Genomic DNA, 15085 nt, shown 5'->3' on the forward strand with positions numbered 1-15085 from the left:
CAGCAGAGCATCTGAAACAAATGTTCCTTTAGCTTACTCTTAAATGTCATTAAAACTCTGCCCGAACATTACTAAATGGCAAAAGCAGTAGCTACACCATGTGACATGATGCACAGTTAATAATATGCACTGGGCCTCCATTCAAGAAAATATTTAAAACGCATGACTAACAGACACATCAGCAATCACTTATTGAGACTACTCATATGATTAAAGATAGGATGTGCATGACTAAATCACTCAATCCTATAAAACTCATCAGGCTAGCGTGGCTTATGCCAGTTTCTATAGCAAGCATATGTGGATGACATTCAAGTCTGGCCACTTCTAACTTGATACCCATTTACAGATGGGTCAAATGGGCGTTCCCTTTAGTGCAAGTCCAGAGCAGGGCTAAAACTTATACCTCCAAAGCTATAAAGAGATGCCTTAGACACACTGCCACCATGCCCCCACAAGTGGAGATGGATTCCTAAAAAAAATTAAAATGGATTTACTGTCTGCTTTGTCTCTCAAAATTAAAACACTTCCATATTCCACAACCACACACACAAAAACAATGAATTTCTAAATGAATAATTTAGTTTAAATCAAATAGGAAAAGAACTTTAATAAATGTCAATCTGACCATGAAATTCAGCCTATTTGGTTTAGCTATATAAAAAAGGAGTACTCTAAGACAATTTCTAGTTTTTGTTGAATAATTATGCTAGACTTTAAATAAATCTAAAGTCATTATAATGTGCTTTATAATTTATATGCCAAGTATTTGCTATGCACATCTTGTGCTGTATGTTTGTCTGTTGAAAAATAATACAGATCAAACCCATTAAAAGAAAAGAAAAAAATACTTAACAGCATGTATAACAAATCTTTGGGAAGCAACCAAATAGATCACTGAAGCCTACTCTAATCTCAGAGATAAGGAGATTAGGAAACAGGATATTCAAATCACATTTGGATAAAAACTGAAGTTTATGGCTGACCATTAAGAGATTTTCTGTAAAATTCCAGATTCAATGAAGGACTTAAGTCAGGGGTGGGCAATTATGGTTGGAGGGCCACTTAAGGAGTTTTGGTCAGCTGCTGAGGGCCAGGGGTGAGGAAAGGGGAAGAAAAGATGCCAGTTGATCCTACCCAGCCCATGGTTTCCTGCCATAAGTCTGAGGAAGGAGGGCTGAGCCCTGCACTGCTCTGCCGCAGCGAGGGCCGGGCCAGAGAGCATGCAGACTCCTCCACCCCCACCCCTTCCCCACATCCATTACCCCCAGCTTCCTGTTGGTGCTGTGCAGTCCTGGCACCATCGTAGCTGGCATCTGGGCCCACACAGGACATGCTGAGTAGTCATCCTGCCTGCTGCAATAAGCTACTGCCACTGCCACACTGAGAAAGTCAGGGGCAGCTGCCCTGGGCCAAGCTCCTACTATGGCCAGCATGGACTAGTGATGCCAGTGGCTCATCGCAGCAGGTGGGTGGTCAGGAGGGACGGCTACTTGGCACACTGCATCGCGTCGTTCCATGCAGGCCCAGCTGCTGGCAGCTGCAGTGCCAACAGGAAGCCAGGTGGAGGTTGGGGAAATGGATGTGGGTACAGGCGGAGGAGGAGTTTGTACACTGCACGGCCTGGTCCAGTCCCAGCTGTAGCAGAACGAAGCAGCACAGCCTTCCCTCCTCAGACTCCTGGCGGTGGCCAGTGGGCTGGATAGGTTCAATTGGTGGGTTAGATACAGCCTATGGGCCATATTTTGCCCACCCCTGACTTAAGTGCAAGTTGGGGACTACACCTATTTTTGAAGATTATTACATTTGTCTATACCACAATTTTGTGCAGGGCTTCAAGATGATGGTAGGAGGACCAATATAAAACCTCCCCAGAGAGTCAATCAAGTTTTATACAAACTCGATAGCATGCTTGTTTTACAAGCTCCAGTCAAAAGAATCATCAGCCATTTGTGCCTAGTACAAAAGTAGAAGAGTTCACCTGAAGCATATTGATTATTCTGAGTTACATATTTAAGTAAAGATTTTGGGTATTACGTATTTTGGGTTGCTTGATAAAACAATATTAAGCTAAAATTATAGCGTGGGGTTAATTTTAAATAAAGTAATTACACATGAAAAATTATGCTATGTTAAAAGTATATTACAATTGCAAAGTCAAGCCCTCAAAATTTAGGAAATGCCAGCAATAAAGTTAACTGTTCCCAAACTGTTAAAGTTTGGCGAAGTTATAAGCAACTAACAGCAGAGTCTCTTAATGGGAAGTATCCAGGAACTTTAAAAATCTGCAGGGCTCCAAACTGTGCCCGTAATAAGGATTTAACCCCTACACAGACACATTGAAAACATTAAGAATATTCAGGGACGGGTGTTTCCTGATGACCCCTGGAAATGAGAGTACTGGTTATTCCGACAGCCAAATTACATCTGTGCACCTCAAATGGACTGAGTAGCAGTGTTGAAATGGAGGATTTGGGCAGGCTCCAAATCTTTAGAAACACATTTACATTTTGAACAGTGAGGATACTTGACATTAATAGAATTTCTCCAACCGTATCACCTCTGAGGAGTACCACGCTTGGAATCATGTGCCAAGCCATTTTGACTCAGGGCAATTAACAGCAATTAGAACAAAACCAGGATCATATGGCTAAACTAGAGTGCTGAGACCAAGTCTCCATTAGGGAGCTAGTGGAAGCTGCAGGGTGTTCAGTGCTTCTGAAAATCAGATCACTTATTTTGATGACTCAGTATGGAATCCTTAGTTTAACTTCAGATACTCAATTTTCAAGGTAATGACTTACAGTGCTTCTCCTTTTGCTGAATGAAGACAAATCTGTATGAAAAGGTGAGTGTATTAACCTGCCAAGGAAAAGCCTATTCAGTGGTTAAAATACGGGTATGAGTGTTAGGATACTTCAGATACTCCTCTTGTTCTCAATCTCTAAATTGCAGTATTCTACCATGGAAAGGTGATCAAAAACACCAGGGCAAAAGGAAGAAGTCCACACAGGTGCACAGCCAATTGTGTGTGCAACCCAGTATCATGACATGATTAGGGTTTTTAAATTTTAATTTTTTAATCTTTACTACTTTTCCTACCTTATTCTAAAATGACTACCTACTTACTCACAAAGGTCAAACATCTCAATAGGGAATGGTGGGAACAGTCACTAAGTTTTTACTGGATATTCTGACCCATGGGAAAACTTTAAGCTAGCCCCAATATTATTTGAAGCTCAAAAAGGCTAGTCCTATGGGTAGAACGCAATCAGCTGAAATTCAATAGGGATAAGTGCTGGGTCCTTCATCTGGGTAGGAAGAACCTTCACCATAACTATACAATGGGTAGTAGCCCACTGGCTGGCACTGCATCTGAAAGGGACCTGGGGGTGACAATTGACCAAAGGATGAATACGAGTCAGTGTGATGAAACTGCCAACCAGGCAAACACAACTCTGGCATCCATCAGCTGATGTGTTGCGAACAGATCCAGAGAGGTGCTCCTCCCCCTCTACTCAGCATTGGAATGGCCACAACTGGGGTACTGTGTCCAGTTCTGGGCACTGCATTTCAAGAAGGATGTGGATAAGCTCGAAAGAGTATGGAGAAAGGCCACCCGCATGATCAAGGGCCTGAGGGATAGCCCCTATGAAGAGAGACTCCGGGAACTGGGTCTGTTCAGTCTGAGTGAGAGAAGACTGAGAGGCTACTTGATAGCCGCCTACAAGTATGTCAGGAGTGAACACCAAGATCTAGGGGAGCAACTCTTCAGAAAGGCACCCAACGGGAGGATGCGGTCCAATGGGCACAAGTTAGTTGAGGAAAAATTTAGGCTAGACATAAGGAAAAACTTCTTTTCCATAAGAGTAACTAGAATCTGGAACACACTCCCAGCAGAGGTGGTGCAGCCACCATCCCTGGAGGTGTTCAAGAGGAGGTTGGACAAGCACCTCATGAAGTTCATTTGAACCCAATCACCTCCTGCCCATGGCAGGCGACTGGACTCTATGATCTTACAGGTCCCTTCCGGTCCTTCTATGATTCTAAGAAAAAACCCAAGTGTTAACCAAAAAACCCAGCCAGGTCCCACTGATTTTGCTTCTGTTAGACCAGGGCACAGAAGTCCCCTCAGCACAGAGCAGTGCTGCATGACACCATCCAGAGACACAAGGGAGGAAGGGTGGTACCAGTGTTGTAACAGGTTCCAACCTTAGAAGGCAGGGCAAAAACAGAAAAAAACTGAGCTGCACCTTTATTTTTCTCGTCTCTGACTGTGATATTCTTACCTGGAATGTTTTCAAGTAGTTTTTGCTGTGCTCTCAGTTTGGTCTCCTGGCTTTGCTCATTGCTTCTGGATCTTGTTGGAGGTGCCAGTTTTCCATTTGGCCAGAAAGCATCTCGGAACACACCAATGTAGTAAACAAGCATTGGTTCGCTGAAAATCCAATTTACTGTGTCACGTATCTGTCTTCAAAAAAAAATGTAAAAAGAGAAGAGGTCATACCTTTGTATTTCAACTCTTATGCAGCACAAGCCCTTTCACCCTGGATTGTCTCTTGAGATGGAAGCAATGACCTTCCATCTGAATGACAGCATACACCTGTACCAGTTTATTAAACTAGGATTTCAGATGATTTGACCAGGATCCAAACAAACAAGCTATGCACACTCTAACCAGAAATAGGGCTTAAATTGCTTCAATGTGTGACTGCAATACTGGGAGTGGCAAAAATCTGACTTCCAACAAAAGGTAAGGAATATGCATGTTAAAAGCAGTAGCAGCACAAAGGCTTAGTTAGGAAAAGGAGGAGAGTGAAGTGCTATATTGCAACTAGATACCATGGGCTTATGAAAAATACGGTAGTGCACAGGCAGTTCAGCAAGCTTTGCTGTGTCAGGGATAACTTTTTGGTATAGGTGATGAAAAGGCTTGCTGCTCAAACAGGGAGGAATTGGCTGAGAATGCGAAGGTGGAAGCTAACTTAGGTGACAGTAACTACAAATGATAGAGTTCAAGCTCCTAACGGAAGGAAGGTGAAATCCTCATCTGTGATTTGTAATTTTACAGCTAAAGCAACAGAAAGATTCTCCAAAAGCCTTGTACATGGTCAGGGAGGATTTCTCCAGTGTAGCAAATATGGAAAGTTGTTTTCCAAAGACCACCTGGAAAGTCCTGGCCCAGGAAATGAACCAGAGACAGAACCAGCACACCAAACTGAAGAGATTCTAGGCACAGCTGTGGTTCATAGGGCAATTCAGAAAAACTGCTGCAACTAAGAGAGGCTCCCAATATTGATCTCAATAATGACAGGGACCATGAAACAGCCCAGAACTAAATGGGTCCTTTAGCTCCCTCTGCCCCAGGCAGCACTTTAGAGAGAGACAACATGGAAACTTATCCTTCTTGTATTCCTCCTTGGGGGCAGGGAAGGAAGAAGAGGAAGAAGCATGGAAATGGTGCTGGTAGACTACAGGCATAAAGCCAGTAGAGGAGACAGGAGTAACAGATTTTGCCAAGTCAGAAGTTTTTGAATTATGATTCATGGTGTACATGGCTGATGTTACATCAGGAGTTAGCTGGCAATCTGGTGCTGACTCTCCCTCTTGTTACCAATTTCTAAAATTCAGGTCACCTGAAGAAGAATGCCCTACATTCAAAAGTTTGTTTAAAATTATCCCAAGCAATTGGTCCAATAAAAGATATCACCCACAAAAATCCCTGCCTCACATATTTCCTGAACTAGTATGGCTACATTGCTCCACCACTGCCACGATTTTACACCAAAAGTCTACTCTGAGAGTCGCACATATACAAGAGGCATTTGCCCCTGGCAGAAGATCTCCATTACTCGATACCTTTTGACCAAGGACAATTTTTTCAAAATATTTCTTGGATTTTATCCGGCTCTCAATATACCACACAGGCCTCTTTCCCTGTGAAATAAGCCTGATATTAGGACTGTGGTATAAATTATACATGCAGAAGGATAACTGACTGAATTTCTGTGCTTGTTTCTCCTGCAATTAACACCTGAATAAAATGAAACTGCAGAAAGACAACAATGGCTAGGTCACAATTATGCAAAGGGATTGCTACTAACTCTTTTGTTATAACTTATTTATTCATGGAGCATTGATTCTAGGATCAGAACTAAAGCAATAGCTACTTACTTGTTGATAGTTCTTCCAAAAGTGACTTGTACTAGTGCAATTAATGTCTTTCTGACCCACTTGAACACTAGAACAATGAAAGAGAAGAAAATAAAGCAACTAGATCAGTCTGACAGTCATTACTCAAGAATACACTATAAAATATGTTGATCTAGGATTAGCTGTATTAATTTTATACCTTTAAAATTTTACATATACCATCCTCTTGTTTCTTTTGATTTTTTTTATCCTGCCATGCTCTCATTTCTGGGCTACCTTAGTAGTTCCTTCACATTTCTAAAGGACTAAAGGGGTGTGGGTTGTAGCCATGTTGGTCTAAGCACAGAGGCAGACAAGGATCTTTGGGTAAATCTGGTATCTTTTATTAGACCAACTCAAATAGTTGGAAAAATTCTTCTTAGCAAGCCCGAAAGCTAAGAAGATTTTTTCCAATTGCTGAGAATTGCCAAGAAGAATTTTTTTCAGCTATTTGAGTTGGTCTAATAAAAGATCTGAGATTTACCCAAAGAACCTCGTCTGCCTAAAAGACTAAAGGTCACTGCACAATCAGCAGGTTTCCAAGAAATAATATTCACATTTGGCATGGGATACCTGTTCTCACTTCAGATGGTTCTGATAGTGACATTTTCACTTAAATTCAAATTTTGTCCTAAGCACTGTATTAAGAGCTGTTGTGGTGGTTCATATTTGGCAGTCATTTAAACTTTTACAGCTGGTTGCCCAAAGCTAATGAAATCAGGAGTTATTTTGTGAGATTAATTCTATGATCACTTTTATAAAAGTTAAAATGAATTTCAGAGGGCATGAGCACACGAATAATAACAGCATGTCTGTTATTCTGTGGTAACTACTGGTTCTTGCCCAGCAGTAGATACAAGCTGCTAGCCTCAGGCATTTTTGCCCCTTTTCATTGTTTGTGTGCCCATGTCTTAACATGGTGGGCTGGAAAAGCATCAACTATTTGCCCCGCAGGAGATGTGAGCCCTTGCATGTGTGCGCCTGTCAGATCGTTCCCCTTAGAGCTAAGTTTAGGAGTTTTGTGTGTTCAAAAGCTACACTGGCCAGGGAATAGGAGAGAAATTCAGTCCAGACAGTCCCCCTTTTGTCCAAGGGCTGAAAATGGAAAGGTTCAGTGATTGCTTTTAACTACCATATTTACTTGTTTAAGATGAAGATTTTTCCCCCCATTTAACATAGGTGGAAAAAGGCCCTCATCTTAGAATTGCATATGAGGGTGTGGGGGGCAGGTGCCTGCTGAGCTTAGGATATAGCCCCTACCTGGAGTCTGGTCATAGATGCAGCTGATGCCTGTCCCAGCCAACTCCTGCTGCCTCTGTATCCTGCCATCTCCTTCCTGCAGCCTCTTCCACCCATCTCCCTCTCCTCCACGCAACCTCTGCTCTCCCACCTCCTCACCCTTGCTCTGTGATGGCAGGTTCCATGCATGCTGCAGCCTGGGGCACTGAGTAGACCCCCAGCCTGGCCTATAGCAGTGGCACGCAGCCTGCACGGCTGCTACGGGGGCTGGGGCTGTACTCTGTGCCCCAGGCTAGAATGGGGATGGAACTAGCAGCATGGAGCAGAGGCTGTGCGGGGGAGCAGGGAAGCAGGGAAGCAGGCAGGCTGGGGGCAGAAGGCAAGCTGCTTGACCTGTCTACACTACCAGCCTCTGCCCTAGGGGTGGGAGAGATGAATTAAAGATGACCCTCCTCCAATAATTAGATTCTATACATGGAATATTATGACATTTATAAATATTCCATGTATAGAATCTAATTATTGGGAGCCATCTCAAATTCAGGGTAGTCTTAGATTTGAGTAAATATGGTACTTGCATCACAGTTCTCAGCCCTGCCACTTTTTCCTCAAGTGACTGCTAGTGAAAGTTCATAAATACAGATATAATGCAAGGATCACCAAAACATTATCAGTAACAAGCTACATAAAAAAGCCAAGGCCATGTTTGAAAATAACAAAAAGAAAATATGTTAAATTGGAATCCCTATTTACAGTTTTTTATGTATTGTAACAGAATGTGTCATACTAAAACAAAAAACAGGAGGAAAAGAGAGTTAGTATTCTGGAACAATATGATGCTTAGTGAATGTCTATGTGGCCAGCATCAAAATCACCGTGTCTTAATGACAAATTTTAAATTTTTTTTTGTTGACAAAGATATCATTTGATTTTCCAATGCATTTTCTCTCCACAACTTACAGATATCTCAGGACTTTGGCCAAAGGTGTATAAACAATTTTTTTAAAGCTATTTTCCCTTTTTTTATCTCTTCATTTATAGGCAATTATCTACATGGTTAATTTTTGCTTCATATTGGAGAAGCATTTTTTCCCTTTAAGAAAATGTAAAAGGCTTACATTTCTAAGTCCAGCATTATAACCTAAGCCTTCCTTGTTTCCCAAAACTAGAGAACATGACTTACGGCATTCTGCTATTCCGGACACATTTGCAAACAAGAAAAAAAGGCAGTTTCTCAGTTTAGAATGGGATGAAAGATATTGGTACCAAACAGGATAATAATTTTATCTTTATATTGCCTTGTGTATCATGTACTTCTGCTATTTATAATAGGCCTCAAAGTCATGTTGTTCTGACACTGGTACATTCACTGATAACGCATTTACATGTCTTTTCCTTATAATTTATTCAATTGAAAAATGCAGCACTCAATGAAAAGCTAATACTGATCCTATCTGCTTTTTGGAAACCTTTAAACAACAGAAAGTAAAGTTATACATATTGAATTTAAAAACCTCATCCTGTTGCACTGTTACTGTGATTGAAATTTTAATCTCTCAGCCATGAATTTCAGATTTATAAATGATGGCAAAAATATTTACAATTTTCATAAAAATCAGTATTTTATACAGCAAAAAGGTCTCCCTTCAGTGGAGTAGTATAAAAGCAAGCAGTGTGATAATTTCCTAGCTTTCTTGTCTAATGAAGTCCACTAGGAAACAAGCAGGTTCAAAACTTACTTCCTCGCAGCTCAAAAATCTCTCCAATCAGCATGAAGCATGGCTCAGCAAGAGCATCTCGTTTCCCATCCACCTCGTCTCCATAGTCAGACAGGTCACTATCCTCTTCTATTTCCTCCTAGAGACAAAAGACAAGCACAAAATGAAAGGAAGTTGCTACAGGCATTAATTTTAGCTCTCCTTTCTCTACCACTTCATGCTTCTTGCCTCATTCTACATTTATTCCATGGTGCTTTTTTTCTTTTTTAAATACTTTGATACCTTGCTTATGAACTGGAGCCACCTTTCATCCCCAGTGGTGCAAAATACTGGTAATTCTCTTTTCCCCCCAACCCTCATTTGAATTTTGTCTTAACAGCTAAGAAATGGGTTATAAAATTTATAGCAACCTTCCCAAGGATGGTACATGTGAACTGTAGAGACCTGAAATAGCTACACTACATAATCTTAAAAACAATAAGCAAGAGAGAATATTACCGTATTTACTCAAATACAAGACAAGATTTTCCTTCAAATTGGCATGAGGGGAAAAGCCCCTCCTCTTATAATCATATACAAGGAAATCTCGCTAAATACATTGGCTGTCATTAAACTGATGCCAAAAGCAGCACATGCTCAGCAATGGAAACCAGCCATGAAGTTAACTAATGCAACAAACACTGAGCATGACTACAAAAACACATGGCCCACATTAGGCAAACATGCTGAACCTGTGTGTGGCCCTTAAAAAAAACCAAACACACAAAAAACCCCACAACAAGCAAGTTTTCCCTCAGCAGGGATTTGGCACCAGACCTGTAGACTGGAGGTAATGCAATGTGAAAAAAAGGGACATGAAGCCAAGGAGTGTGGGAAGGAATAAAAGTATAACCTGTGTGGAAAGGAGGGGAACATCTTTAAAGAGTGTCCCGGAGCCTATGCTAAGGTTGGAAAAGTGGAAAACGAGAAAGACCCCAGAAAGTGAGTCCCCCTCAACTGAGGTCAAGAAGTCAGAAAGTACTCCCCCACACACACAATGCCCCACTGCAACTAAGGGGGCAGAAGCGCCCCCCCACCCCAGCAACGGAGGAGGCAGGAGGGGAATCTCTCTCCGAAAAAGAAAAAGAAACCCATGCTCAGAAAAATGATAGCCTTGAGAAGGATGGTGAAGGAACTCAGAAAACGAGAGGAGGACAACGAACTGGCTGTACAAATGGAAAGGACAGAAAAGGAGGAGAAAGGGAAGCCCAAAACTCCCAAGGGTGCAATCTGGAAAGAGCCCCAGAAGAGAAAGAAAATGAAGGCTCAGACATGGAGATCCAGGCAGGAAAGGGGGAGATCCTGGAGTTTGTAGAGGTAAACCAGAGTCCCTAAAGGAAAACCAGAATCCCTGGGTAACTCCCCCAACTATAAGAAGAGAAGTAGGTCCCCCTGAACACAGACCAGACAGCAGGAGAAGCCATGATCCTGGAAAGGGGCCCACAAACAGATGGAACAGATGGGTCAGAAGGGAGAGCGCCCAAAAACCCTTAAGCTTAAACAAGGCTGAGATGCTTTTTTGTTTTCCAAATTATTTCTTATTTCCATATGCTCAGGGAAAGCAGGGACTGAAATTAAGGAGAGGGAGAAGGGGCTGCCAGGGGAAAAAAAAAAACTTTGGGGGGAAGCCAAGAGCAAAGGGACTACCTGATCCCCAAATTTATTTTCCTTGCTGTAGCAGTGGAAAAGGGACAAATCAAATGCAAATCTCTAATAATTAGATTCTATACCTGAAAAATTATAACATTTATACATTGTTCATGTATTCATTGTAGTTATTAGGGGATTGTTTTATAATCTGGGTGTTCTCTTCAAGTAAACACAGCACTGTCCTAACATACGTATTTGAGCAGTATGAGTGCTGACCAAGAAAGCAAAAAAGTCACAACACAGAAGCATATTCCTCTAGAAATTGTGAAGATGAGAAAAAACCAGAGTATGTAGTAAATGATCATACTGTACAAAATAAATGAGCACCTGAGATCAAGAACTTGAAATGAGCTTGGGTTGTGCACCTTTTTGGTTAAAATAAGAAAGAAACCCCATATTTTTATCCCGGAGCTTCCAAGTGAAGGTCTATTTTTTTATTTCAGTACAATAAACAGCAGAAGAGACATTTCTATTTTAGCAATGCAGCTGCAGTTAAATTTGCAGTGAAACAAGAATTTTCCAGAAGACAAAACAGTTTCTGATCTGCCATCTTTGACATGAAATATTTGTATTCATTTAGTATCTAGTTACAAGTATGATTTAATTTATACTTTTAAAAGTAGAAATATGCAGAATTAGGTAATGCCTGATAAGTTGAAAAAAGACCTCCTTGTGTAAGTAAAACAGTTATGACAGTTGCCTACTACTATACTTTTCAGCACTACATTTCCCAGGAGTGCATTTATATCCAAACACTGTCTACAACACACAACAGAACTGCAACTTTCAAAAGTGATAGCCTGAAGTGACATGCCTCATAAAGGGAACAGTAAGAAGAGGATGGAAAGGGTTTCTTGCAGCTGGTGTATCTAGAACATTTAATGCACAAAATAGAAAATCAAAACTGCTTGGCATGATGACATCATGTGTATTGTAATTCCAATTAATGGGCTATTCTTTGTAATTCCAGTTAATGGGCTATTCTTTGTTTCATTCTGAAAGATACAGACTTTTTATGGCTCAGTACAAGATGTGACAGCTGAGTCAAAAAGATGGGCTCCCAAGTTCAAGACTTCCCAAGTTCTCTTCATGATGTTCTTTGTCAAAGCCAGTTTTGCATCAGGAGTTTATCAGTAGTTGTGAAAAAGACATGCTAGATCAGGGGTTGGCAATCTACAGCTTGAGGGGCAGATCCAGCCCTCAGAGCCATTGTATCTGGCCCTGCAGAGCTGAAAGGCTTTAGCAGTGCTGTGACTGGCAGCAGGGATAAGTGGCTATGGCAGCACTGAAGAGATGGCAGTGAATGAAGCTGTGGCAACATAGACTGGGTTGGCAAAAGTCCACACTCAGAACCAAGTTCTGTTAAAGCACCCATTCTGCTCCAAAACATTGCTGCCTCCTTTCCTAGATAGTGGGAAGGACCAGCAGAATTTTTGCAGGCTTACTCTCATCTAGGGCTCAAGCCAACTCTCACTGAAGTTTCCTACTGGGAACTGGCTTGCACCTTAGAGAGTGGTAATGGTCCTTTCTCTTCCTAAATTTCCCCCATGATAGATAAAATCATAGGGTACTGGAAACTTAAATGGAGCTAGTCATCTGGATATCTCCAGGACATCTATCATGTGCACAACAGCTTTGATTTCTTTGTGAAATTTAATATCAGAGGGACTCTTGGAAATCTCAGATTCTTCTGAATGAAGCGAACTCTACACATCTCTGAAGAAACATGATCCTACTTTTTTGCAAATTTCCTTTGCCTTGAATAACACTTTGAACTTATTAGGAAGACAGTGATTGAGAAGGTTCTCAAAAAGCTGAAGGTCTTCCTCAGCACTTTAGTTCTGCAAGGACTAGCTTCAGGCAGCACTATCTTCATTCACTTTTGAAGGAATTGGCTTGGTTTCTTCATCCCCTTTCATCTCCATGGAGATTTCATTCTGGATTGAGAAGTACTGTAGATGCACCTCAGAAGCACGGAGAATATGGCACTGGCATCTCAGGACATCTCCAAGTTAAATAACCCTCTTTCAGAGCCATACAGGGCCTCAGACACAGAAGAACTAATATAATTTTTTGCATGAAGGCAAGATTTGAAGAGCCCATTAAACAGAAGTGGTGATCTGCATCCTTTGCATGTGGCAGAGGCAATTATTTGAGGACACCCTTCACATTTTCACATATTAAGAGGTAGGGGATATGCATGAGGACAAGTTAAAAGAGCACAAGGCAGGTGACTGCCACTGTAGATCCACCAACCAGTGCCCCTTTGCAGTTCAGACATTTGAGAAATGAGGGTTATTGCAGTCCCGGAAGTGGGAGCAGAACAATTTTACAAAAAGGATGCTATATCTCTGAATTTTATTTGCTTGATCTTGGGTCTGAAAATCCTTTATTTCAGAGGTATACTGCATCCCATTGGTTTGGGAAGACTATATGGGGGAGAGAAGAAGGAAACTACAGGTGATGAAATTGAACAGTATATCAGGGAACCACGAGAGTCAAAAGCATGATGGCCAGTTATAAAGAGAGAAAATGGGAAAACGGTTGATATACAGATTTGCAGAGATGTTTCACTTCATCAAAAATCATCTCTATTAAATAAAATGATGAAACCTTCCACTGAACTGGCCCTGCAGCATCTGAAATGGTTTAAGTGATTTTCTTCCTCCTGATGGAATTCACTGCTGTCTAAGTCCTGCATGAAGAGTAATTGATTTTGCCTTTCAAATGCAGATGACAGCAGAATTGCCCCCAATAAATAAGGTCTCTGTGTCTGAAGCCTTGCTAGCAAGAAAAGGTCTCAGACTGATGAGATTTCATTAAACTTAAAATATGCAATTTATACGACTTTCTATATTAAAGATTTGCCCACAGGTACAAAAACATGTTTATTCGTAAATTACTTCAAACTTAGTAGAGCACTCTCATCTCTTATCCCTGGTATGATTAGAGCAAATTAAGCAACGTCTTCCAATATTAACTGTCAATCAAATAGACTATATTAATGACATGTCCTGCTTATTCTGGACAGATGATTAAATCTAGGAAGATTACTTTGCTACAACTCACCTCTTGATGAGAAAACAAATCACCAGGAAATCTCTCAAGAAATGATGAGAGTGAAAAGGAAGATTTCTTTCCCTGCACATCAATAACCTTGAGGTGCTCGGGGGAAGGACTCAAAAAGGCATAAAGTGCTTCACTCTGACATAATCTTTCATCGGAAAGAAGTTTCTATGGAAGAAAAAAATACAGATTATTCAAAATATAGCAATTAAACATGATTTAAGCAATAAGGTGAGTTAGCCTGTCCAGAATAAGTGATGAATACACTCCTCAGATGCATAATGAGAAAAAGCTAATGCTTTGCATCAATGCTAACACATCTTACTGAAACTGTAATTTTTCCAAATTAATAGCATTTTTACATGTTAAAATTCTCTTCAAAATAGATAGTATTCTTACACTAGGTAGATTAGTTTGTAGATAATTTGTTTGAAAATGTTTTTAATTAAAATGTAAAACTGAGATGACATTGCAGGGCTCTAAGTTCATTCTCTCGGTCATTGACAGACCACACTAATTTGCTACTAGATGGATGTTTTCTAAAAACCTATATGCCAGAAGTTCAAATTTGAGATGTGACAGTTAAAATGATTTTTCCCCAGCTTGTACATCCCCACAAGTAAAGAAAGAAAAGCCCACAGAGACAGAACTTCCCCCACTTACACTAGTAACAGACTTACCGTTGCAATGGATTTACTATTGAGTTAGGCCAACATACATGTGAGGAGAACTAGGTTCTTGATTGACAATTCTGGTAACAAAGCATGACCTAGAATAGAATCCAGCTCGCTCTTGCACTGCTTTCTGGGCTCCTACACACAGCACATGCTGATTGAGTAAGAAGGAGCTATTTTTACACGATCACTGTTCTGAGCATAATCACAATTAAAGTAAAATTCTGACAAATAGCTTATTTTTGGAGAGCTTTGTGTGTCCCTTGACCTTCTTAGACTCTTACCAACAAGTCATTCCCTTAGCAAGCACTACTGTAATTCCCCACCTGCTAAACTCTTGCCTGCAGCCAGGCTGCCGTATCCATTTTATTTTGCAGTAGAAAAATTAATTTGGAGAAGCCTGACTGCCTTGTTTTTCTACCTAATTAAATCAGTCTGCAGGGAAACCTGTAAAGAATTAGCTCCTTGCATGGGATGCAAGTATGAGAAGAGGGAGTCTGCAGCAGG

The 15085-nt window shown here is 40.9% G+C and overlaps 1 protein-coding gene across 3 annotated transcripts in view; it reads right to left on the reverse strand.

The window, feature by feature from the left end:
* Positions 1 to 15085, reverse strand: part of SNX25 (sorting nexin 25) — a 162198-nt gene that overhangs the window by 2751 nt on the left and 144362 nt on the right. For all 3 annotated transcript variants that reach the window (XM_014521684.2, XM_025208024.1, XM_025208029.1), the window contains 5 exons: positions 13908 to 14072; positions 9171 to 9288; positions 6175 to 6241; positions 4290 to 4471; positions 6 to 11 (listed from right to left, as the gene is read on the reverse strand). In XM_014521684.2, the coding sequence (XP_014377170.1) occupies positions 6 to 11; positions 4290 to 4471; positions 6175 to 6241; positions 9171 to 9288; positions 13908 to 14072 (538 nt within the window). The remainder of the gene's footprint in view (positions 1 to 5; positions 12 to 4289; positions 4472 to 6174; positions 6242 to 9170; positions 9289 to 13907; positions 14073 to 15085) is intronic.

This window comes from Alligator sinensis, unplaced genomic scaffold (genome assembly GCF_000455745.1).
Source record: "Alligator sinensis unplaced genomic scaffold, ASM45574v1 scaffold528_1, whole genome shotgun sequence".
In the NCBI taxonomy this organism is placed as follows: Eukaryota; Metazoa; Chordata; order Crocodylia; family Alligatoridae; genus Alligator; species Alligator sinensis.